A 24,155-nucleotide genomic window follows, 5' to 3' on the forward strand; every position below is an offset into this window, starting at 1 on the left:
GTATGCGGGTCAAGAATCGACCTGCTCAGTCTCCTGAAAACCCATGGCAGGAACTTGCGACCTTGAGTAGATGTCATTCTTGAATCAAAGGACAGTGGATGATGACCAGAGCTTCCACAGATTAGATTATGAGGAGAGATTACAATGGCTAGGTTTATATTCCTCACAATACAGAAGGTTAAGAGGTGATTTGATTGACATTAAGAATTTGAAAGGAATTGCTGGGGAGATAAACAGAAACTTTTCCCACTGATTGGGGAAGTCGAGGGCAAGGGGACATAACCCTAAAATCAGCCAGGCCATTCAGGAGATTAGAAAATGCTCCTTTCCTTAAAGGGTGGGAGAAGTGAAGAACACTCTCCCACAAAAAAGCTCAACAAAAGATGAGGCTGTAAAAGTCAAGCCCGGTGGATAGAGTTATGATACAAATAATGATCTCCTGTTCCCTATGTCGGTTCCTGGTGGTGGGGTAAATTTTGAGGGGATGAATTAAAAATATTCACCAAGTGCATTGCCCCAAGTGCTCCCTTTCTCTATCTCTGTCCCACTAATTATGCATTGGAATTAAAATGCTGATTATACCTTATATGATGGAATGATTTTTCTTCAAGCTGCTGAAAGGGTGATGGTGCTGTTTTTGCAGAAATGTGTTTTGGGTGTTTTCTGAGCTGTATTTTCTCCTTGGTGGTGGACAGACACTTATCTGTTTTTCTTTCTATTTGCCTCCAATCTACAGACCTTTAAGAAACTGATTCCTGATGAGGTAAGCATCATGCATGTTTTGATTTTGCTCTACTCTTTGGCTATACTTTCGTATCTTTGTAACTTGAAAATTACTGTTGAAATTAACATTATGTTGTGCAAACGTTATCTATTTTGCTTCTATGATCAACTGCAAAATGTCTAACTACTGTAAACTGTTACTGTGGAATATGGAACTTGGAGTGTTATTTACAATTGGATTTCCTACTATAAACATTTAGTGAGATGTTGTTTTCTTGTATATACAACCTAGTCAATCTCATTGCACACAGACAAGACCCTGTGCTGTTTTTAGGTCAAGCAGGGTGGGGAGGATGGGGGTGGGGTGGGGCAGGGGGTGCGGGATGGGAAGGCTCAGAAGGGTTGGGAGAAATTTCCTCCAGTTGGGAGTACAGTAAATCCTCATTTAACATTGTTTTGCTTCAACTTTGGCAAGTTAACGGGGCCTGTAATCTCGTTGAGTTTCGTTTTAATGTTTCTCACACATGACCCGATTAGTGCCATTTTGGAGTAGTCCCTTCCCCCACCCCAATCTCCAGGTTGTGGCCTCGTTTTTGTCCCCTCACCACCCCGGCCTCTGGGTAGCAGGCTCTACCCCGCTCCCCTCACCCCCGGCCCCAACCATTGGTTTCCGGTCTCTTCCTCTTCCCCGACCTTCGGGTTGCAGCGTCCCACTATTGGACCTGTGTTCGCATTCAAGATCCAGACCCTATCCGAAGCCAGATCTGTGATGTTGTGGAAGTGCAAGTCTGAACTGTGCAGATGTGCCTTGCTGGGGCTGCCACAATCCATGTGCTCCTGCCTCTCTGCTCTTCAGGCAGGAGATAAAACAAGAGAGTGAAACCAGACGGACCAGCCAGCATTGACCTAGGCACTGAAAATGACAATGGCAAACCTAGCCCTGTCCACCATGCAAAATCCTCCTTACTAACATCAGGGGGCTACTGCCAAAATTGAGAGAGCTGTCTCACGTACTAGTCAAGCAACAGCCTGACATAGTCATCCTCATGGAATCATACCTTACAGATAATGTCTCCCACACCACCATCACCATCCCTGAGTGTGTCCTGTCCCACCGGCAGGACAGACCCAGCAGAGGTAGTGGCCCAGTGGTATAGAGTTGAGAGGGAGTTGCCCTGGGAGCCCTCAACATCGACTCCGGACCCCATGATGTTTCATGACATCAGGTCAAACATGGGCAAGGAAACCTCCTGCTGATTACCTTATACTGCATCCCCTCTTCAGCTAATGAATCAGTACTCCTCCATGTTGAACACCACTTGGAGGAACCATTGAGGCTGGCAAGAGCATAGAATGCACTCACCAAGAGTGGCTCAGTAGCACCACCACAGACTGAGCTGCCTGAGTCCTAAAGGACATAGCTGCTAGCCTGGATCAGTGGCAGGTAATGGGGGAACCAACAAGAGGGGATAACGTACTTGATCTCATCCTCACCAACCTGCCTGCTGCAGATGCATCTGCCAATAACGGTATTGGTAGGAGTGACCACCAGCAGCCCTTGTGGAGACGAAGACCCATTTTCACGTTGAGGATACCCTCCATTGTGTTGTGTGGCATTACCACTGTGCAAAATGGGATAGATGTTGAACAAATTTAGCAACTCAACTGGGCATTCATGAGGTGCTGTGGGCCATCATCAGCAGCAAAATCGGACTCGACCACAATCTGTCACCTCATGGCCTGGCTTATCCCTGACTCTACCAGTACCGCCAAGCCAGGGGATTAACTCTGGTTCAATGAAACTTACAGGTGGGCAAGCCAGGAGCAGCACCAGGCATACTTAAAAATGAGATGTCAACCTGGTGTAGCTACAATACAGGAGCACTTGCTGCGTATGCTGTTTGGCATGCAAGTGATAGACAGAGCCAAGCAATTCCACAACCAATGGGTCAGTCATGAATGGTGGTGGACAACTAAACAACTCACTGGAGGAGGAGCAGGAGGCTCCGCAAATATCCCCATTCTCAACATCTATCCCATTTATATCAGTGCAAAAGATGAGGCTGAAGCACTCGCAACAACCTTCAGCCAGAAGTGCCAAGTTGGTGACCCATCTCTGACTCCTCCGGAGGTCCGTAGCAGATGCCAGTCTTTAGCCAATTCCATTCACTCCATGTGATATCAAGAAACGGCTGAAGGCACTGGATAATGCAAAGGCTATGTTCCAGCAATAGCACTGAAGACTTTTGCTCCAGAACCGCCGTGCCCCTAGCCAAGCTGTTCCAGTACCGTTACAACACTGACATCTACCTGGCAATGTGGAAAGTTGCCCAGGTATGTCCTGTACGTACAAAACAAGGCCAGTCCAACCCAGCCAACTACTGCTCCATTCGGCTACTCTCGATCATCAGTAAAGTAATGGAAGGGGTCATCATCAGTGCTATCAAGCGGCACGTGCTTAGCAATAACCTACTCGCTCACGCCCAATTTGGGTTCCGCCAGGGCCAATCGGTTCCTCACCTCATTTCAGCCTTGGTTCAAACATGGGCAGACAAGGTTAACTCTAGAGGTGAGGTGAGAGTGACTGTCCTCGACATCAAGGCAGCATTTGACCGAGTGTCGCATCAAGGAGCCCAAGCAAAAGTGGAGTCAATGGGAATCATGGATAACTCTGCTGGTTGGAGCCATACCGAGCACAAAAGAAGATGGTTGTGGTTGTTGGAGGTCAATCATCTCAGTTCCATGACATTACTGCAGCAGTTCCTCAGGGTAGTGCCCTCGGCCCAACCATCTTCAGTTGTTTCACCAATGCTCTTCCTTCCATTATAAGGTTAGAAGGAGGGATGTTCGTTGATGTTCAGCACCATTCGTGAGCCCTCAAATACTGACACAGTCCACATCCAAATGCAGCAAGACCTGGACAATATCCTGGCTTGAGCCAACAAGTTGAAAGCAAAATACTGCGGATGCTGGAAATCTGAAAGAAAAACAGAAAATGCTGGAAAAACTCAGCAGGTCTAACAACATTTGTGGAGAGAAAAACAGTTGACATTTTGAATCCTTATGACCCTTCAGAGCTACAGAGAAGTAGAAATGTGATGAAATTTATACGGGTTAAGGTGATGGAGCAGGTGAAGCAGGTTAGAAGGCCAGCAATAGGCAGAGGCAAAGGAGAGATTGCAAAGATGCCATGAACAAAAGGACAAAGGGAGTGTGTTAACATTAGTGGTAAGGGCTAAAAAAAGGTGCTGACAGTGGCTAATACTTGTAACCTTTATACCACTATCAGCACCTTTTTTTAGCCGTTAACATTATCATTAACACCCCCTTTCTCCTTTAATTCATGGCATCTTCACAATCTCTCCTTTGCCCCGACCTGTTGCTGGCTTTCCATCCTGCTTCACATGCTCCACCCACCTTATGCGTATAAATTTAATCATATTTCTACTTCTCTGTAGCTCTGAAGAAGGGTCATGCAGACTCGAAACATTAACTGTTTTTCTCTCCACAGATGCTGTCAGACCTGCTGAGATTTTCCAGCATTTTCTGTTTTTCTTTGGGCTGACAAGGGGCAAGTAACATGTGCACCACACAAGTGCCAGGCAATGATCATCTCCAACAAGAGAGAATCTAGCCACCGCCCCTTAATCTTCAACAGCATTACCATTGCTGAACCCCCCACTATCGACATCCTGGAGATTACCATTGACCAGAAAGTGAACTGGACAAGCCACATAAGTACAATGACTACAATTAACTCCTGACTCCCCAAAGCCTGTCCATCATCTACAAGGCACAGGTCAGGAATGTGATGGAATAGTCCCCACTTGCCTGGATGAGTGCAGCTCCAGCAACACTCGGCCAACTTGACACCATCCAGGACAAAGCAGCCCCGCTTGATTGACACCACATCCACAAACATTCACTCCTTCTACCTCTGACAAATTTTTCATGGGGCAGAATCTTCTGTTCAGCAAGCGGGGGGCGGGACCCTCTCACCGACGCATAAAATGACGCGGGGTGACATTGTGTGTGTATTCCGACATCACCCTGCATCATTTAGATTTTCAGTTCGGGTGCACAGCCGAATCGGCTGTGTGCCTGCCGAACCATCAAAGGCCTATTAAGGCCATTAATAAAGGGCGGGATGAGGGTTCATGGGGGTATTAAATTTTTTATAAAATCTTTAAATGAAAGAAATTGACATGTGACAGTGGCAAATGAGTGGACATGTCAGTAATTTTTTTCCCCTTCTTTATTGAAATTTTCAAACCAAAGCCGATCTCCCTGAGGCAGCAATTTGCCTCAGAGAGAGATCTGTGCGCTCTTTCATGCACATGCGCGAAATTAATTGGCCCGCCCATGTAAAATGGTGCCCCACTCCCGCATATCCTCCTCCTCCCTCCCCCCCCGACCGAGGGAAAATGTTGCCCGTAATGTAAGGAGGGAAAGGGGGCTTGCATAGTTTCCTTCATAAACTGGTGAGCAATAGTTTTTTTTTAAAAAGGGTAAATGCAAGCTAAACGATGAGCATGCAAGAAATTGCTGCACAGATGTGTTGGTGATTACCCAGCTAGATACAGATTTCACAGTACAGCTGTACTTGTGAAACGCTATGGGGAACTATAGTATATTTAATTCTTTTCTGGTCCTGTCTTGCAGCTGGAACGATTCACCAGTATACGGAAGAAGGAGAAGCCATGCGTCCAGTCAAAACATCCACCAACACCAATTAATGAAACCCAATCTTCTGCGCTCTTCACGCTGTCTGATAATGAGGTTCTTGAACTGTTTGAGCAGATGTTGGTAGGTGCTTAGCCCTTCAGCCTTTCACTACATTATATTGGATTGTTTAAAACCTTTTAAACATGCTGAAAATGTGAAATAAAAGTATAAAATACTGGAGATATGCAGCAGGTCCATCAGCATGTGATGAGAGAATAGACGGGATTACATTTGAGATGGAGATAGCTGCTCCTTTCTTGCCCGACCTTCCGATTTAGGCCGGGTGAGAACAATGTGGTTGAGCGGGTTCCCAAGGCCTTGTGCTGAGGACAGCTGAGTCGGAGGTAGGGAAGCCACATCCTGTTTTTTACTACCCTGGCTGCTGTAAAACAGGCAAGTTTAAAGGTCCAGCCACTTTGAGAAGCCAGGGAGAAGGTAAGTTTGTAAACTATGTGGATTGGGGATAGGGGGCGGGGGGCAGTGGGGTTGGGATCAGGTGATCAGGGTTGGTCAGTGGGGTGGATCAGGTGGTAAGCGGGATGGTCAGTGGGGGGTTTGGGTTGGGTAGTCGGGGGAACGGGGGAATGGAGTGACGTGAGACCGGTGGAGGGGGGTGGATTTAGCGGGTAAGTGGGGGTGGTTGGGAAGTCCCATGGGGGAGAGGTTGGGGCTGGTTGGGGAGTCCTGTCCTATGGGGGTTGGGGGTCACTTGGGGATGTGGGGGGTGTGCTATGGTGGGCTGGGTGGGTGTCGGTACTATAGTTACCCAGAAGTTAGAAGTGCCTTTAATTCTTCTAACTTGTTCTTGATGTAAGACTGTTGCAACCATCCGAAGTTTGCAATTTATATTGTACTTTTGGATGGTTCAAGTTGCAGGGCAATTACCCAACTGAAGTTCAAACCTCCTGGGCAATTGCCATGCAGTCCTTACCTAAGGACTTCCAGTGGCTGGGGTGGGGGGCTAGTACAAAATGCATCTTTGGGGTACCCTGCGGTAACAACGCCCTGGAGCTTGGAAGTTACGGGCCATAAACATACCTTTTCTCTCTTCTCATGCTAATCAGACTTTGTGCATTTACAACATTTTGAATTGACAGATATGTGAGTGTCAAAGAAATTGTGATGTGTTTGGAGAGATATCTCTTTAAGTTTAACTGTATTTCCTTGAAGTTTATTGAATTACATGGGGTTGCTTAGTAAAAATGGCACAGAAATAAGCTATTTGGCCAAATTAGTCCATGTTCCACTCGAACCTCCTCCCATTTTTCCTCCGCTAAACCTATCATAATCCCCTGTTCCCTTCTCCCTCACCTTTTGGTCTAGCTTCTCCTTAAATGCATCTGTATTGATTGGTTTAACCACCCTCTGTGGCAGAGTTCCACACTGACTTATGTCATTGAAGAGGAATTTCCTTCCCCCTGAAATCGATTAGGGTTTTTATTTTGTTTACTCTGGATTTTTTGGAGACTGCCATGCAATAGCTGGCAGATAGGGTGAACATTAATGGACCTGATGGTATCTTCCCATTCATTTCCCAAGTTCATATTTTGTTTTATATAAAATCACAGGGCAACCTTTTTAATGCAATGGAATATTAATTTTCATTTGGTAGTACAGAACTTCAGTATTGCTGAAAATAAGGCTCATGCTGTTGAAGTTTTCGACTTCCACTCAGGACAGATTTGCAAGAATACCAAATGTAAACAGAACAACAATTTATAATGCATGAGAAGAGTGCTGATTGGTTGGCAAGTGGACACTGGTAGCGGTGTTGCCATGGAGAATGCATAGGAACAGTTAACTGCCAGCTTTTGTTTAATATTCCTTGACCAATCACAGTCGACCTGCCTGGTTCGAATTTCATTTGTATTGCAAGACAGGTTAAGCTACAAATTACCAGTATTCACTGAAGCAAGACAATTAGGCAGTGGGGTAGGTAATTAGATCATTTCATGTGCTATTGAACCACATGGAAAGCCTTGGGTCCAATTCATTTTTGGATTCTGGTAAGAACAGGAGTACAATGTAGGCCCAAACTTTGTAATGCTCCTTCAATTTATTGTATAAAAATATTACTTGACAAGTAACTCTATTTTGATCAAATTTGCTTTGGCTTGTGAGAATGTGGAACTCCCTACCAGTAGTTGAAGCAAATAGCATAGATGATGCATTTAAGAGGATCCTGGAAGAGCAAAAACCTACTATCAACATCCTGGCGGTTACCATTGACCAGAAACTGAACTGGACTAGCCATACAAATACTGAGGCTACAAGAGCAGATCAGAGGCTGGAAATCCTGCAGCGAGTAACTCACCACCTGACTCCCCAGAGCCGGTCCACCATCTACAAGGCACAAGTCAGGAATGTGATGGAATGCTCTCCACTTATCTGGATGAATGCAGCTCCAGCAACACTCAAGAGGCTCGACGCCATCCAAGACAAAGCAGCCAGCTTGATTGGCACCCCTTCTACAAGCATTCATTCCCACCACCACCGACGAATGGAGGCAACAGCATGTACCATCTACAAGATGCACTGCGGAAATTCACCAAGGCTCCTTAGACAACACCTCTTCAAACCCACCTAGATGCTATCATCTAGAAGGACATGGGCAGCAGGTACATGGAACACCACATGGAAGTTTCCCATGCTATTATACCAGCATGGATCTGTTAGGTTGAATGGCATGTTTTGGTGCTGTAATTTCTATGTAAGTTTGGAAGTGATGCCCCTGCTGTTGAAGAGGCATTACCTTGTTTAGATTCACACAAGTAATGGCCAAAGATAAAAGCAAAATACTGCAGATGTTGGAAATTTGCAACAAAAATAGAAAATGCCGGAATAACCCAGCAGGCCTGACAGCAACTGTAGAGAGAGAAATGGAGTCGACGCCCCGAGTCCACATGACCCTTCTTCAGGGCTGAGTAAGGGCCATTTGAACAATGAAGCTGGAGAGAAGGTTGCCTATTCCTATACCGAAGTCTGTCTATAAGTACATCTCAGCTTGATTCGGAATCTTCCGGAAACGAAGTAGAATTTTGAAAAGCTTTATTGCTGTACGCGAGTATTTTTTTTTTGATTATTATGCTACAATGAATTAGGGAGGGCTTTATGAATGTGGGTCGTCAGGGGAAACAGTTGTAAGATAATAATGATCCCAACCACTAATTTCCATTTAATAATTAAATTGGTGATGTTTATTCTTTATCTTTTAATAGCTTGACATGAATTTGAATCAAGAAAAGCAACAACCATTGAGAAACAAAGATATGATGATAAAAAGAGAAATGGTTTCACAGTACCTGCATACCTCCAAAGCAGTAAGTACTGCACTATTTCAGCTGCTACTGAACTAGAGAGGTTCTATGAATTTTAATTTCAAGATTTAGTAGTTTATGTCTTGACTTCATTTAAATGCATTTTGGGATCCTGTTTTATTGCACTGTATAATATATTTAAACTTTTACCACAGACCTATTTGAGTTCATGAAATAATTAAACTTGTGACTTTTATGCGTTTCAGGGGATGTTCCCACAGAATTTAACCCAATTTATTAACATTTTGTGTGACCTGTTAGTCCTGCACACTGATTAACATTTAATTGGTTGGCAGAAGGCCTTATTCCATTGGCTCATATAATCCTAATAATAATTGATTGACATCTACCTGGAGGGTACGACCATATATATTTATTAGCAATTTTAACATAGGACAACATGCCAAAGTGCTTCATAGATCAAACAAAAATGTATGTAGAGCCAAAGTGGGAGATTTTAATGACAACCCTTTGGTCAGTAGTTGGGTTTCAAGGGCAACCTCAAATAAGAGGATGGTAGAAAGACAAACAGGTTTTAGGGTGTGAGTTCAAGGTTTTGAGTCTAGATGGTGAGGCCACTATTATGAATAGTTCCTCCTGCCCTCCCTCCCCAGCTTCAACCTGAATCTAATATGTTGTGCTTTATGAATTAATTGGTGCCAAGCTTGAGGTGAAATATACCAATATGCAGGATTAATCTTCCTAATTTTGAACGCAGAAATGTCCTTTTTAGGAGGGTAATTTGCAAAAAGACAGCTATTTTTGGGGAATTCAGTACAGATTGTTTCTTCCCTTCAGTTCAACAGCTAACTCATTACACAGATATTGTAGAGGAAGAATCGCTGACTGTTCGGTTAACATAGTAATTAGTTTCTGAAGAAAATATGGAATTTTGTGGAGTTTAAATTCCTATCAAATAAGATTATTGCAAGCTTTCTTATAATGCAACTCTGGGAAGGAACGTACAAGTTAAAAGTGATTGGTTGACTCTTGTTAAGTGGTAGGACATCTCTCAACAGAGGCAGTAACCCTCCTTTTGAGCTCAATATTGCAGTGTTCAGTCAAAGCTTTGTCAGAATAATGTTTTGGTTCCCAAGAATTGAGTGCACATCTTCTCGGCTTTCTGAATTCACACAGCTTTTTGTAAAAGAATGTTTTCCTCTTAAAACATCAAGCAAGTCAATACAATGCAGTTTTTAGCCCAGCTGGTGAAAGCCAGGGGTACCTCAATGAATAAGTGTTTGATCTACACTTCTGGTTAAAATAGAGGGAGCCTGAAGCCCTGATGTTTGTTAAATTCTACCGCCCTTAGTTGTTCAATCTGAGTGAAGTCTTTCTTATGTCGAATTCACATTTCTCTTTTAGGGGCAAAATCAGAAGGAAAGTTCCAGATCAGCATTGATATACATCCAAGAATTGAAGTCAGGAGTACGGGATACTCAGCTGCTAAATTGTTTGGAGTCCTTGCGTGTTTCTCTCAACAATAACCCAGTCAGGTAATGAAAATAATAGAATTCCACCAGTATGGATCAGTAAATTTGTAAGCAGCCTTGCGTGGTGTCAGATCCAGTTTGACATCTGAGATGCCTACTTTTTAAAAAAAAAATCCATGCCTGCTCATCGTAGCTTGTGTGAGGTCTCAGTTGAAATGCTGACTTGGATATGACACTGTGAGAATGGCTAGTCTCAATAGGCATTTCGAATTAATTTCTTCATGTATGTTGAAGGTGGAACGAATGTTCTATTATTTAACAAAATGAATTCATTCACGGGATGTGAATAGGGCGGCAAGGCCGGCATTTATTGCCTATCCCTAATTGCCCTGTGATTTATTAGGGAACTTGAAGATGGTGGTGATCCCATGGGCCTGTTGCCCCTTGCCTTTCTCAGTGGTAGAAGTTAAAGTTTTGGAAGGTGCTGTTCTCTGCATTCCATAAATAGAGCTGATTCCAGTCTCCATATTATCCATTGAAAAACACTCATCACCTGAATGTTTCTAGACAAGGCTTGAGAGCTTTTACACTTTCTAATGCAGCAAAATGATACGTGCAGTTTCAATATGAAATGAAGAGTGGGCCTAAAATATTTTAGTTAATATACGCTGACCTACTTCTCAGTAAAGTTTATAAAACAAATATAAGATATATCTTGCTTGTAAAAGGCTATGATTCAGGATATTCTTCATATTGTGTTCACCATGACAGTATAAATACTGGTTTAGATTGCAGTGAGCACATAGCTTTCTACTTCTGTACAGCATGCAGACTCTGACCATGTGCCAGTTCATGTTCACCAGCTAGAAGTTCTTTACATAGCAACTTTTGCAACTCAAGGATATTTCAATGTGTTTTACAGCCAATGAAATACTTTTGAAGCGTCGTCACTGTTGTAATTTGGGTAAACGTGGCAGCCAGTTTGTGCAGAGCAAGGTCACACAGGCAGCAGTGAGATGAATGAGAAGATAATCTATTTTGGTTGAGGGTTAAATATTGACCAAGACATTGGGCAAACTCTCGTGCTCTTCTTTGAAAATGCCATATAATCTTTTACACCTACCTAAGAAGACATATGGGTTTATTGAAGGTTCATCAGACTGATTACTGGGATGGCGGGATTGTCCCATGAGGAGACTGGACCTGTATCAGTCTAGATTGTGTTCAAGCATCTTCAATGGGCCTGGTATGAGGGCATGAAAATAGGACTGGCTAAAATGGGATTAGTATAGTTAGGTACTTGTTTGACTGGCACAGGCTCGACAGGCCTTTTTCTGCGCTGTAGACCTCTGACAAATTAGATTAAGGGATAGGTCAATAACGATGCAAACATTTAAGGGAATATTTCAGAATACACAGAGTAGCTACATTCCAATGAGTAAGAAAAAGTGCAAGGGACAGACACACGATCCGTGGTTAACTAAAAAGGTTAAAAATATGAAACTTGAAGAAAAAGCATATAATTGTGCAAAGACAGGTGGCAGGTCAGAAGTTTGACAGAATATAAGGAACAGTAAAGGATGATTGAAAGATTAATAAGAAGGGAAAAATTAGAGTGCGAGAGAAAGCTAGCCAGAAATATAAAAACAGATAGTTAGAGTTTTTATAGATATTTTAAAAAGAAACGAGTTAAAGTGAACGTTGGCCCTATAGTAAGTGAGTCTGGTGAATTAATAATGGAAAACAAGGAGATGGCAGATGAATTAAACAGATATTTTGCATCAGTCTTCACTATAGACAATTCAAGTAACATCCCAGAAGTGGCTATAAATCAGGCAATGGAAAGTAGGGAGGAACTCAGGAAAATTGTAATCACCAGAGAATAAATTGAATGCATTTATTGAATAAATTGTTGGAGCTGCAGGCTGACAAGTGCCTGGGTCCTGATGGGCTTTATCCTAGAGTTTTAAAAGAAGAGTCTAGTGAGATAGTTGATGCATTGGTTTTAATTTTCCAAAACTTCCTAGATTTGGGGAAGGTCCCATTAGATTGGAAGATGGCAAATGTAACTCTACTATTCAAACAGTGTGGGGAGACAGAAAGCGAGAAAGTACAGGTCAGTTAGCTTAACACCTGTCAGAGGGGAAATCTTAGAAGTTAATATTAAAGAAGTTTATAGCAAGGTGGAACTTGGATAAGTTCAAGGTAATCAGGCAGAGTCAACAAGGTCTTGTGGAAGGGAAATCATGTTTAACGAACTTATTGAAGGTCTTTGAGGAAGTAACACATACTGTGGATAAAAGGGAACTGGTGGATGTACTGTACTTAGATTTCCAGAGGGCATTTGATAAAGTGCAACATCAGAGGTTATTGTTTAAATAAAAGCTTGTGACATATGGTAACATATTGGCATGGATAGAAGATTAGCTGGCTAACAGGAAGCAGAGAGTAGGTATAAATGGATCTTTTTCAGGTTGGCAAGATGTAACGAATGGTGTGCCACAGGAATTAGTGCTGGGACCTCAACTGTTTACAATTTATGTAAAAAATTATGTTTACAATTTGGATGAAGGGATGGATGGGATGGTTGTCAAACTTGTTGATGACACAAATATAGGTAGGAAAGTAAGTTGTGAAGAGGACATAAGGGCTACAGCTAGACATGGATAGGTTAAGTAAGTGGGTAAGGATCTGGCAAATGGTGTATAATGTGGGAAAAGGTGAAATTGTCCATTTTGGCAGGAAGAGTAAAAGAGAAGCTGATTATCCAAATGGGGAGAGATTGCAGAGCTCTGAGTTGCAGAGGGATCTGGGTGTCTTAGAGCATGAATCACAAAAGGCTAACATGCAGGTCCAGCAAGTAATTAGGAAAGCTAATAGAATGTTCTAATTTATTGTAGGGGAATTGAATACAAAAGTAGGGAAGTTATGCTTCAGTTATACAGAGCACTGGTGAGATCGCATAGCGTCAGAGTCATAGAGGTCTGCAGCACAGAAAAAGGCCCGTCGAGCCTGTGCCAGTCAAACAAGTACCTAACTATACTAATCCCATTTTCCGGCACTAGGCCCATGCCATGGCATCACAAGTGCACATCCAAATACTTCTTAAATGTTATGAGGGTTTCTGCCTCTACCACCCTTTCAGGCAGAGATTTCCAGATTCCTACCACTCTCTGGGTGAGAAAATTCTTCCTCACATACCCTCTAAACCTCCTGCCCCATAACTTAAATCTATGCCCACTGGTTATTGATCCCTCCACCAAGGGGAAAAGTTCCTTCCTGTCTACCCTCTCTATGCCCCTCATAATTTTATACACCTCAATCATGACCCCTCAATCTTCTCTGCTCCAGGGAAAATAACCCCAGTTTATCCAATCTCCCCTCATAACTAAAACTCTCCAGCCTAGGCAACATCCTGGTAAATCTCCTCTGCACTCTCCCAAGCGCAAACACATCCTTCCTAAAATGCAGGTTCCAGAACTGCACGCAATACTGTGGCTGTGGCCTAACCAGCGTTTTATACAGTTCCAGCATAACCTCCCTGCTCTTATATTCTATGTCTCGGCTAATAAAGGCAAGTACCACATTTGCCTCCTTAACCACCTTATCTACCTGTCCCGCTACCTTAAGGGACCAGCGGACATGCACACTAAGGTCCCTCTGGTCCTCGGTACTTCCCAGGGTCCTACAATTTACCGTGTATTCCCGTACTTTGTTTGTCCTGCCCAAGTGTATCACCTCCGCACTTATCCGGATTAAATTCCATTTGCCACTGACCAGCCCATCTATATCCTCCTGTAATCGAAGGCTTTCCTCCTCACTATTTACTGCCCCACCAAGTTTCGTGTCATCCGCGAACTTACTGATCAACCCTCCTACATTCAAGTCCTAAATCGTTTATATATACCACAAACAGCAAGGGACCCAACACCGATCCCTGTGGAACCCCACTGGACACAGGCATCCAGTCACAAAAACACCCCTCGACCGTTACCCTCTGCTTCCTGCCACTCAGCCAATTATGGATCCAATTTGCCAAATTGCCTTGGATCCCACGGGCTCTTACCTTCGTTATTAGCCTCCCATGTGGGACCTTACCTACTTAGCAAGTAGACTACGTCAAATGCATTGCCTTCATCCTCACACCTGGTCACCTCTTCAGAGTTCAATCAAATTGGTCAGACATGACCTCCCCTTTACAAAACCATGCTGATTGCCCTTGATTAATTCTGTCCCTCAGAATTGTTTCCAGTAGTTTCCCTTGAGGTTAGACTGACTGGCCTGTAGTTCCCTGGTTTATCCCTTCCTCCCTTCTTGAATAACGGTCCCACATTGGCTGTCCTCCAGTCCTCTGGCACCTCTCCTGTGGCCAGAGAGGTATTGAAACTTATTGCCAACGCCCCTGCTATCTCCTCCCTTGCCTCACTCAACAGCCTGGGATACATTTCATCCGGGTCTGGAGATTTATTTACTTTTAAGCCTGCCAGACCACTTAGAACCTCCTCCCTTTCTATGCTAATTTCTTTAATTATATCATAGTCCTTCTGCCTGATTTCCATACCCACATCGTCCCTCTCACTTATGAACACCAACACAAAGTATTAATTTAGAACCCTACCTATGTCTTCTGGCTCCACACACACATTACCACTATGGTTCTTGATGGGTCCTACACTTTCCCTAGTTATTCTCTTACTCTTAATGTACTTATAAAATAACTTAGGATTTTCCTTTATTTTACCTGCCAGTGTTTTTTCATGCCCCCTTTTTGCTCTCCTAATTTCTTTCTTAGGTTTCCCCCCCCTACACATGCTATACTCCTCTAGGGCTTCCGCTGTTTTGAGCCCTTGGAATCTGCCATAAGCCTCCCTTTTTCTCTTTATCCAATCCTGTGTATCCCCCGACATTCAGGATTCCCTGGATTTGTTGGTCCCACGCTTTGTCTTTACTGGAATTTGTTGGCCCTGTACTCTCCCTATTTCCTTCTCGACTGAGTTCCACTGCTATGATACAGACTTACCTAAAAGTAGCTGCCCCCAGTCCACTCTGATCTTATTAAAATTGGCCTTCCCCAATTTAGAACTCTGATTTCTGGCCCATCCTTGTCCTTTTCCATAACAATCTTGAATCTAACGGAGTTATGATCATTATCTGCAAAATGCTCCCCCAATGATACCTCTACCATTTGTCCAGTTTCATTCCCTAAACTTAAGTCTAGGACCGTCCCCTCTTTTGTAGGACCTTCTACGTACTGGCTTAAAAAGCTCTCCTGGGTGCATTTTAAGAATTCCGCTCCCTCTAAGCCTATCACACTGTGACTAACCCAGTTAATGTTGGGGAAGTTGAAATTCCCCACCTTTACTACCCTACTATTTTCATACTGGAGCGCTGTGTACAGTATTGGTCACCTTATTTAATGAAGGATGCAAATGCGTTGGAAGTAGCTTAGAGAAGACTTACCAGACTGATACCTGGAATGGATGGGTTGTCTTATGAGGAAAGGTTGGACAGGCTAGGCTTGTATCCACTGGAGTTTAGAAGAGTAAGAGGTGACTTGATTGAAACATATAAGATCCTGTGGGGTCTTGACACGATGGATATGGAGAGGATGTTTCCTCTTGTGGGAGAATCTAGAACTCAGGGTCACCATTTAAAAATAATGGGATGACCATTTAAAATGGAGATGAGGCAAAATTTTTTGAGGTTTGAGTGTCTTTGGAATTCTTGTCCTGAAAAGGCAGTGGAAGCAGAGTCTTTGAATATTTTTAAGACAGAGGTGGATGGATTCTTGGTAAGCAAGGGGGTTAGATTATCAGTGCTAGGCAGGACGCAGATTTGAGGTTACTGCCAGATCAGCCATGATCTTATTGAATGACGAAGTAGGCTCGAGGGAATGGATGACCTACTTCTGCTTCATATTCATATGTTGTACCCACTACCTTCTGACTCGAGCGCTGTACACGAAACCAAGGCTGACTTCTTTAAGACACAGTTTTAGCTTCTTTCGCAGCTAAGAGTGACATCGAGGTTACAGCACAGAAGGAGGCCATTCGGCCCATCTTGTCCATGCCAGCCCGAGGACACCCAGGTGCCCTTTCTAATCCCACCTTCCTGCACCCGGCCCATAGCCCTGCAGCTTACAGCACTTTAGGTGCAGATCCGGGTACTTTTTCAAAGAGTTTAAAGTTTCTGCCTCTACCACCAACTTGGGCAGCAAATTCCAGACACCCAGTACCCTCTGCGTAAAAAAGGTCTTCCTCATGTCCCCCCTACACCTTCTGCCACTTATTTTGAATCTATGTCCCCTGGTTTTAGAATTCTCCATCAAGGGAAACAATTTTATCTTGTCCATTCTATCTATTCCCTCATAATTTTGTACACCTTAATCAAGTCACCTCTCAGCCTTCTTTGTTCTAAGGAAAATAACCCCAACCTATCCAATCTCTCCTTGTAGCTACACTTTTCTAACGCTGGCACCATTCTTGTAAACCTCCTCTGCACTCTCTCCAGAGCTATTACATCCTTCCTGTTTCTGTTAATTAATCTGGCATCCCTGGGACTTTTATGCTTTCCTTTTAATGTTTCTTAGGAGCCTACAGTGCTTGATTTTGGTGACATCACATAAACAGCTTTGTTCATTTCAGAACAAGCAAAAGGATGAAAAGCTGTGCCCTTAGCTGGCACAGTAGTACCATGGACCCAAAAAAGAAGATAAAGTGTTCAGAATCAAATATTCTGTACAGTATTAGCATATAAGAGGTTAAAGAAAATCCTCTCAAACTCAACTTCACCTTGTGTTTATAGCTAATTAGTACTTTTAAAGCGTAGACTCTGTTGTAATATAGAAAGCATGTCAGGAACAACTTGTATTTATATAGCACCTTTACTGTAGTAAAACTGCCCATAGTACTTGTTATGGCACAGCCAATGGGAAATGCAGAGTTATTCAAATCCAAAAGGGAAACTTGAAGCAACTGCCACAACTTGTTTTGCAATTTGTATAAAATTTGAGATGCGTGCCCTGAATTCAGCAGTAATAAGACTACTAAGTCTTAAGTTTTTCCAAAATTAGATTAAAAACTTATTAATAGAAGAAATGACTTTAAATACATATATCTAAAAATAATAATTTTGAAATCCCCTAATCCATCTAACTCAGTTACACTTTCGTTAGGGCAATAGTAAGACACCCAGATTTTAAAAGGCAAAGAAACATGGTAGCCTGAACAAGTGAAATTCTAAGTGAATTTTCTTAACTTCAGTCCTTTGAAGACAGCAGTTTGAGGCACAGATGCTGAAGGCTTTTTCACACAACTGTAGGTTCTTAAAAATGCCTTCCCCTACACACAGCCCTTGCTCCTTCTTTATGCATATCTTTCTCTTCGAATGCAAATACCCATTGTTTCACTATGTCTTTGGACTTTATCTCCCTGATAATAAAACCGCCTCATAGCACTAAGTTTTACTAGTAACCTTTGGGGAAAAATAAACACACTTTCTAAATTTCACCTGGCTGGGTGACACATTTCACCCCTCTTTTGAAAACAATCTAGTCTGGGTTATTTCAAAATGCAAATATTCCCTTGACACCTATGTTTCTAAACTTCCCATGTCCATCCAATTAACATTTCAAACCTAACTTCTCTTCTTTAGATCAAAGCACCCAGACTAGCTGCCTCTAATTCAATTAAATCTCACACATAGACACATCCCACTATTACTCTATTTTACAATAAATTCCAATAACTATGAAAATTATTATGTATTCTTGACAGTACTTCGCAGAAGTGTAATCGGGCATTAATTGATGTCAAGGCAAAGGAGGTATTCAGACAGAGTAGTAAAAGCTTGGTCCAGCAATAGATTTTGAGGGGCACTTAATAGGAGGAGAGGGAAGTTTAGGAAGGGACAAAGTGAGTGGGGGATCCACAGATTACACTTTAATACTGAATGCAGGTTCAGTGCCCAAGTTGATTCTGAGATCCAGTGCATCCTTCAGCATAGACCCACATAAGGCATTACCTTTACTAAAAGAAACTTGGTTCCTCCAGAGTTGTCAGCTTGTCTGCACTGACACCTCTGAAAAGCTTTAAATGCTGTGAAAAATGTGCTAGCCTAACGATTCCTGGTACTCGCAGCCATGTTAAGCGTTTGTTCCCTATATATATAAAACTACAACTTGCCAAATTTATTTTTGAGTCCTTAACCTGAAACTGTAAGGAACGGTTAAAGGTTGTTTCTAATGTCACTCAGGTCACGATAAGGCAAAAACAATAAACCTAAGAAATCCACTGACACGTGTTTGGCTGCTATTGAACATGGTGGTACCGATTAATGTCAGGGAAATACTGGAATGATTCAGCGTTGAGGAATTGATGCCTTTGGTCGACATTAGCAATTCATTGACATCTGAGAACGTTAAGCTGTTACTTGAGCCAACTGCTGCCAACAATAGCCTTGCCATTGGGTCCCTTCAGGTTACCTTCAGAGGTGGTCTAAACTAAGAATAAGCATTCCTCAGAGTAACATTGGAAAGCCTACCGGGCCATAACCCAAGAATTGTCTTACATCAAGCCTAGCATTGTGCTCCCTGTGTCTGCAAACTGCATAGAATAATTTTTTTTTTCTTTAAACAGTTGGGTGCAGAACTTTGGTACGGAGGGGCTAGCAACACTACTGAACATATTGAAAGGGTTGCAGGATGAACTGGATCCTCCAAGGTAAAGTAATCACACTACTTTATTTTTAGTGATCACTTTTTTGCAAATATACTTGAGCTTGTCTTTGTTGACGTGACTTCCTTAAATCAAATATCTCTATTAAAAATAGGCCTGGTTTTCAATTTTAGAATGGACTCATTTCAAACCTTGTCTCATTTCCAACTATTTTCCTTCTTTAGAAACTAGTTAATCCCAAGAAAATTCGGAAGTATCAAGTGCGCCAAAGGGTTCACCTGTTAAAGATACTGACCCTTCTAGCACTGAGGGATGGTCCCAAGTGCAATGTCTGGTCTGTGTTAAGTTAGCTGGTCTCATGTTGAGATGCTACAATTAGCAACAGAAACTCTTTTGTTAGGAAAGGATAATGGGGAACTTCTAGGCACCAGGTGACCCATGGTAGTGGTGATCTGCCCAAAGGCTGGTCCCCTCCTCATTTCTCTACAACTTGCTATCCCATGCTTTCCTCATCAGTTCCTCTTAAGAGCCTCGCATTTTCAATTTCAACGAGCAATAGGACTAGGGAAAAGAATACATGAGGTGGTTTCTTGTTGCATTCCTCTTGTGTGCTTAAAGGAAACACACACCCTTTTCCTGAAGCACCCTTTGTCTGTTAGCAGCTGTTGACCCTCGAAATACTAGCTCTTCCGTTATCATAACCAAAAATTCACTGGTTCTGTAGTGGGCCGTGGTTCGTAACCTCGACCATGTGACACTTGCCTGGGTACTTATACGCAGAATAAAAAGCGCAAATGCTGCAAATGCTCAGGACATCCGGCAGCATCAGTGAAGAGAGAAACAGGGTTAACGTTTGAGATTGATGGCCTTTCATCAAAACTGGCAAAAGGTTGGTGATGCACCAATTTTTAAACAAGTGCAGATGCTGGGAAAGCAGGGAGGTGAGGAAAGAACAAAAGGGAAGGTTTGTGATAGGGTGGAAGGCAGGAATGACTAAATGACAAAAGGGAAGATGGTGCAGTGCAGCTGGGGAGTGTTAGTGGAACAAATGAAAGATGGATCGTGTGGACGTATGGGACACGTATGGATGTCAGCTGGGTCAATGCTGAGCTCGGAGGAAAGGTCCTAAAACCTGAAAAGTGGACAGGCACTTTTTCCACCGATGCTGTCTTTGCAGCTTCATCTGTGCTAGTTGACTTATTACAGTTGGTCACAGGATTAAAAGCACAATTGGGTACAGCACCAACTTCTGAGTGCATGTATTAATATTGCATAATTCTCTTTTGCAGTGTGAACTACAAAATTCAACATGAAATTATTAGGTGCCTTAAAGCTTTTATGAACAACACGGTGAGTGTTTCATTAATATTGGATAGATTGGTGTTGGGCCCACTTGATAGAACTTCAATTTCTTAAAGTTTGGGATTTTATTTAGCACCTCATTAACCTTGCTCAATTACCAGTAAGCACCAAATATTATCAACCATAGACTAAACCGGGAATGCAGAAGTGGGGCATTTTTTTCTTTGCAAGAGCATCAGAAGCTCAGATGTTTGTGCTGAGGCTGAAGGAATGTTCATTTTCTGAGTGCAGCATCACTGAAGACATCGTTTTTGGTGGCTCACCGCCACCTTTTCAAGGGCAATTTGGGATGGGCAGAAGTGCTGGCCTAGCCAGCAAAGCCAACATCCTGTGAAAGAAATTTTAAAAATAAATAATCTCACAGGTGCCTTCATTTTTGGATATGCCCTCCCTCCTCTGGGTATTGTAAATTTTATGGGAGGGCCTCCTATGGTCTGCAAGATGTTCCAATGTGCGGCTGGCAGGAATTGCACAAATTTTGACCCAGGCAGTAACCACTGTAATTCGCCTCTTTCCCTCCCACCCAGCTCTGTGCCACACAGCGTTGGCTGGCTTTGAGGTTTCCAGCTGGTTCATGGCTCAAGGCTCTGTTGGGATTAGCAGCTCCCCTTCCGAAGCGAGGAATTGAAGATGTGTAAATAAAACAAATAAATAATTTGGACATGAACAGAGGGCCCCATAGGATCTGTAATGAGCAAACACTGCTTCATGTTTCTTTGTTAAAACACAATTTATCACTGGCAGCTTATTCTTAATTTATTCATGAGTCCTTCTTGTGGAAGGTAATGTGATTTTCTTTTAACTTCGCTTTGCAGTATGGGATAAAAATGATGCTGGATTCAGAAGATGGCATTTTGCTGTTGGTGAAAGCTGCAGATCCCAGTGTTCCAGCCATGATGATTGATGCTGCCAAGCTCTTGTCTGCAATCTGCATCCTGCAAGGTCCTGAGAATATGTAAGCACATGATTCTTTAAAAGCAACAATTGTTGCACAAGATTCAATAACAGAAATACATTGATACTCGAACCATTGCATGTATTTTGGCTATCGTGGCATAGAGCTTTTAGATGAACTGCCACTAATTCTGTGAGTATTTCCATGTGCAGAACTGAGATTTTTTTAATGTCCCATTTTATGAAGTGGTGTTTGTGCCGTCAGATGTGAATGTTAAAAGGAAATAGAAGGTAGAAAGGTTACCTGTGCGTTGTGAAGTGATTATTGGAAATTGGACTTATTAGTGGTTGCTTCATGCTGATTTTGTATTCACACACTCTCCTTCTAGACATGAAAAAGTACTGGAAGCAGTGACAGAAAGAGCAGAGCAGAAGGATTGTGAACGGTTCAGACCACTGTTGGATGGATTAAAGGTCGAACAGAGCATACCGCTGAAGGTAAGTCATACTTATGAGAAAACAAATTGGACAAACACTTAGTCCATTTTTAAAAAAAAAATGCCCTGATTTATGTTGGAGTTATAAATTTGTTTCATTGGTCCTGTTATACTTCAAATATACCCTTCACCCATTTCAGGATGCACTGGGTTTTACCTCATGCATGGTGCTAGTGGTGGAGGTGTGTGGGGTTAAGGTAAAAGTTTAAACATCCAGGATCCCCAAATGATATTACTCAGCCAGTACAAATAGCACTTTAACTTACTTGTTACCCTGTGGCATGAATCTAACAAGTTATGTTTAATATTGATGTATCATGGCGAAGAGCAAATTCTGGGACATTGTGGTGGCACCATTACCAAACCCGTTACTGAGATCATTGACTAGCAGAGCTTGTTGCTGTTTTTCAAATGGCAGGATATCTCTCACTGGTGAAGTGTCTCCCAATAGCATATGGATGATGGAATCGGCAAAGAGTGAGAGAGCTAATGCAATAATTTAATCTGGATTTCTCCATGGGACAGATGCCATATCGAGTTCAGAGCCTCACTGTGTGCTATGGCTTTAGATTATGTTTTAAAACCTAGTCATTCTGTTGCCCTTTTGGCTGATGGGCTGTATCCTAGAAGAGGAAACCCTTGAAATCACCTCTTGTGTCTGCTTAAAGGGACTTAGATCGGCCTTTTCAACCCACACCAACCCTGTTGAATCTTAAACCCCCAGAAAGCTCCTCGGTTGTATTGTATCGTTCCAAGGAATTGGTTGCAACAGTTCAAGAAAAACATCTGCTGCCATCACATCAGAGCAACTTGGAAGGCCCAATAAACACCAGCCTTGCCAGTGATGACCTGATCCTTTTTAAAATTTCACTTTGTTCCAGTCACCTTCATTCTCAACAATCAGCTTCATTGCAATTTTAGGATTTATATATTTTGTTGTCACGGCCGATTTTCTTTCCCTCCGCTCGTGTTTTATTTTTTTCTTGGGGTTTGATCTCATGAGGATTGTCAGATCTCCACTGACTGTGAGCTTTGACAGTGAGGACCATGGGGTGGATCACACTTTAGCCCAGTTCACATCTGGCCAACTTGCCTCCTATGCCTATTTTCTAACAGGATTTGATGAAGAGGTAAAAGGGTTAAATTATGAGGGCAGGTTGCATAGCTGTGCTTGATTAGAGCAGATTAAGATATGATCTAATTGAGGTGTTCAAGATGATTAAAGATGATTGATAGACAAAAATTATTTCCTCTAATGGGAGGGTTCAGTACAAAGGGGACGGAGCATTAAAATTAGACCCTGGATGTTAGGCAGCACTTATTCACACAATGGGTAGTGGAACTCAGGAACTCTCTCCGCCTAAAAGCTATTGACACTAGGGATTCCATTGAAAATTTCAAAATTAAGATTAATAGATTTTTGTTGGGTAGTGGCATTAAGACTGGAGTAGATTGAATTTGGACATAAATCAGCCATGATCTAATTGAATAGCAGAACAGTCAAAGACCCCCTTCTATTCCTAAGTAAATTCAGGTGAAAGACCCCCTTCTGTTCCTAAGTAAATTCAGGTGGACAAACCCAGACTGATGGCTTATCTTTTCTGCTCAATTGAAACACCCTAACTGCTGGCCTAGCTGAGATCAGCAGCCTTGCCATAAGTTAAACCTGGGACCTTCTTGGTTCTTTTGAATTATTGCTGCTGTGTAAATTGTGATAATAATTGGGTTTTTTGTAATGAGGTACCATCAGTACAATTGTCTTTCAACTGCTCGGGATTTCTTCTCTCTTTGGCCAGGTGGCATGCATGCAGTTCGTTAATGCCCTCATCATTCCAGCAGACGAACTCGATTTCAGGATTCACTTGCGGAGCGAGTTCATGCGTTTAGGTCTCAGTCGGATCTTACCGGTAAGCACACTTTGTTAAACCCCCTTTACCCAGTTGGTGAAAGAAGAAACCAAGCTAATCTTAACTTGGAATAGATTTATTCACAGTGTGAAATATTACGGGCATGAACCTCCTGATTAGACTCAACTGTTGTGCACCTATGTACTTGTAAGCAATTTTAAATGAACTTTGTTCATATGAACTTTCAACAATTTAAATTGGGCAGATGATTTGTAAGTAAAATTACAATTGGACTCGAGGAGGAATTGTTAGGTGAGTTGCCTAAAATCCTTGGTCAATGAGGCTTGTTTTAAGGGGGGTGTTAATGGAGGAGAGGGAAATGGAGAGATGTTGGGGATCCCAAAGGGAATTCAGTTGGTTGGATGCGTGGTTATCAGTGCTGAGGCAAACTGAGGAAACACACTCAAGGTCAGCATCAGAAGCCCTAATGAGTTTTGGGATTGAAGGGATGGTGGGGAAGTGTTAATGCTGGAAAAGGCCGCAGAGATTCAGAGAGGTGAGGCTGTGGTGAAATTTGAACAAGTGAATGGGAGTTTTATTTGAAGTGTTGGGAAAATGGAGAACCAGGGTAGATGAGCAAGCGCAGGGATGATGGTGAATGGAACTTGGTACAAAATAGGTC

The 24,155-nt window shown here is 42.6% G+C and overlaps 1 protein-coding gene across 2 annotated transcripts in view; it reads left to right on the forward strand.

Annotated features, from left to right (window-relative positions):
* The window catches only part of LOC121280875 (protein diaphanous homolog 1-like), a 342,942-nt gene that overhangs the window by 72,020 nt on the left and 246,767 nt on the right, over nt 1-24,155 (forward strand). Inside the window, exons 2-10 of one of the 2 annotated variants that reach the window (XM_041193196.1) lie at nt 737-763; nt 5,386-5,529; nt 8,667-8,768; nt 10,131-10,261; nt 18,835-18,918; nt 20,163-20,223; nt 21,051-21,190; nt 21,519-21,627; nt 23,423-23,533. In XM_041193196.1, coding sequence (XP_041049130.1) covers nt 737-763; nt 5,386-5,529; nt 8,667-8,768; nt 10,131-10,261; nt 18,835-18,918; nt 20,163-20,223; nt 21,051-21,190; nt 21,519-21,627; nt 23,423-23,533 — 909 coding nt within the window. The remainder of the gene's footprint in view (nt 1-736; nt 764-5,385; nt 5,530-8,666; nt 8,769-10,130; nt 10,262-18,834; nt 18,919-20,162; nt 20,224-21,050; nt 21,191-21,518; nt 21,628-23,422; nt 23,534-24,155) is intronic. The other variant, XM_041193197.1, reaches the window with a different exon arrangement.

The sequence above is a fragment of the Carcharodon carcharias genome, chromosome 8 (genome assembly GCF_017639515.1).
Source record: "Carcharodon carcharias isolate sCarCar2 chromosome 8, sCarCar2.pri, whole genome shotgun sequence".
NCBI classification, from domain to species: domain Eukaryota; kingdom Metazoa; phylum Chordata; class Chondrichthyes; order Lamniformes; family Lamnidae; genus Carcharodon; species Carcharodon carcharias.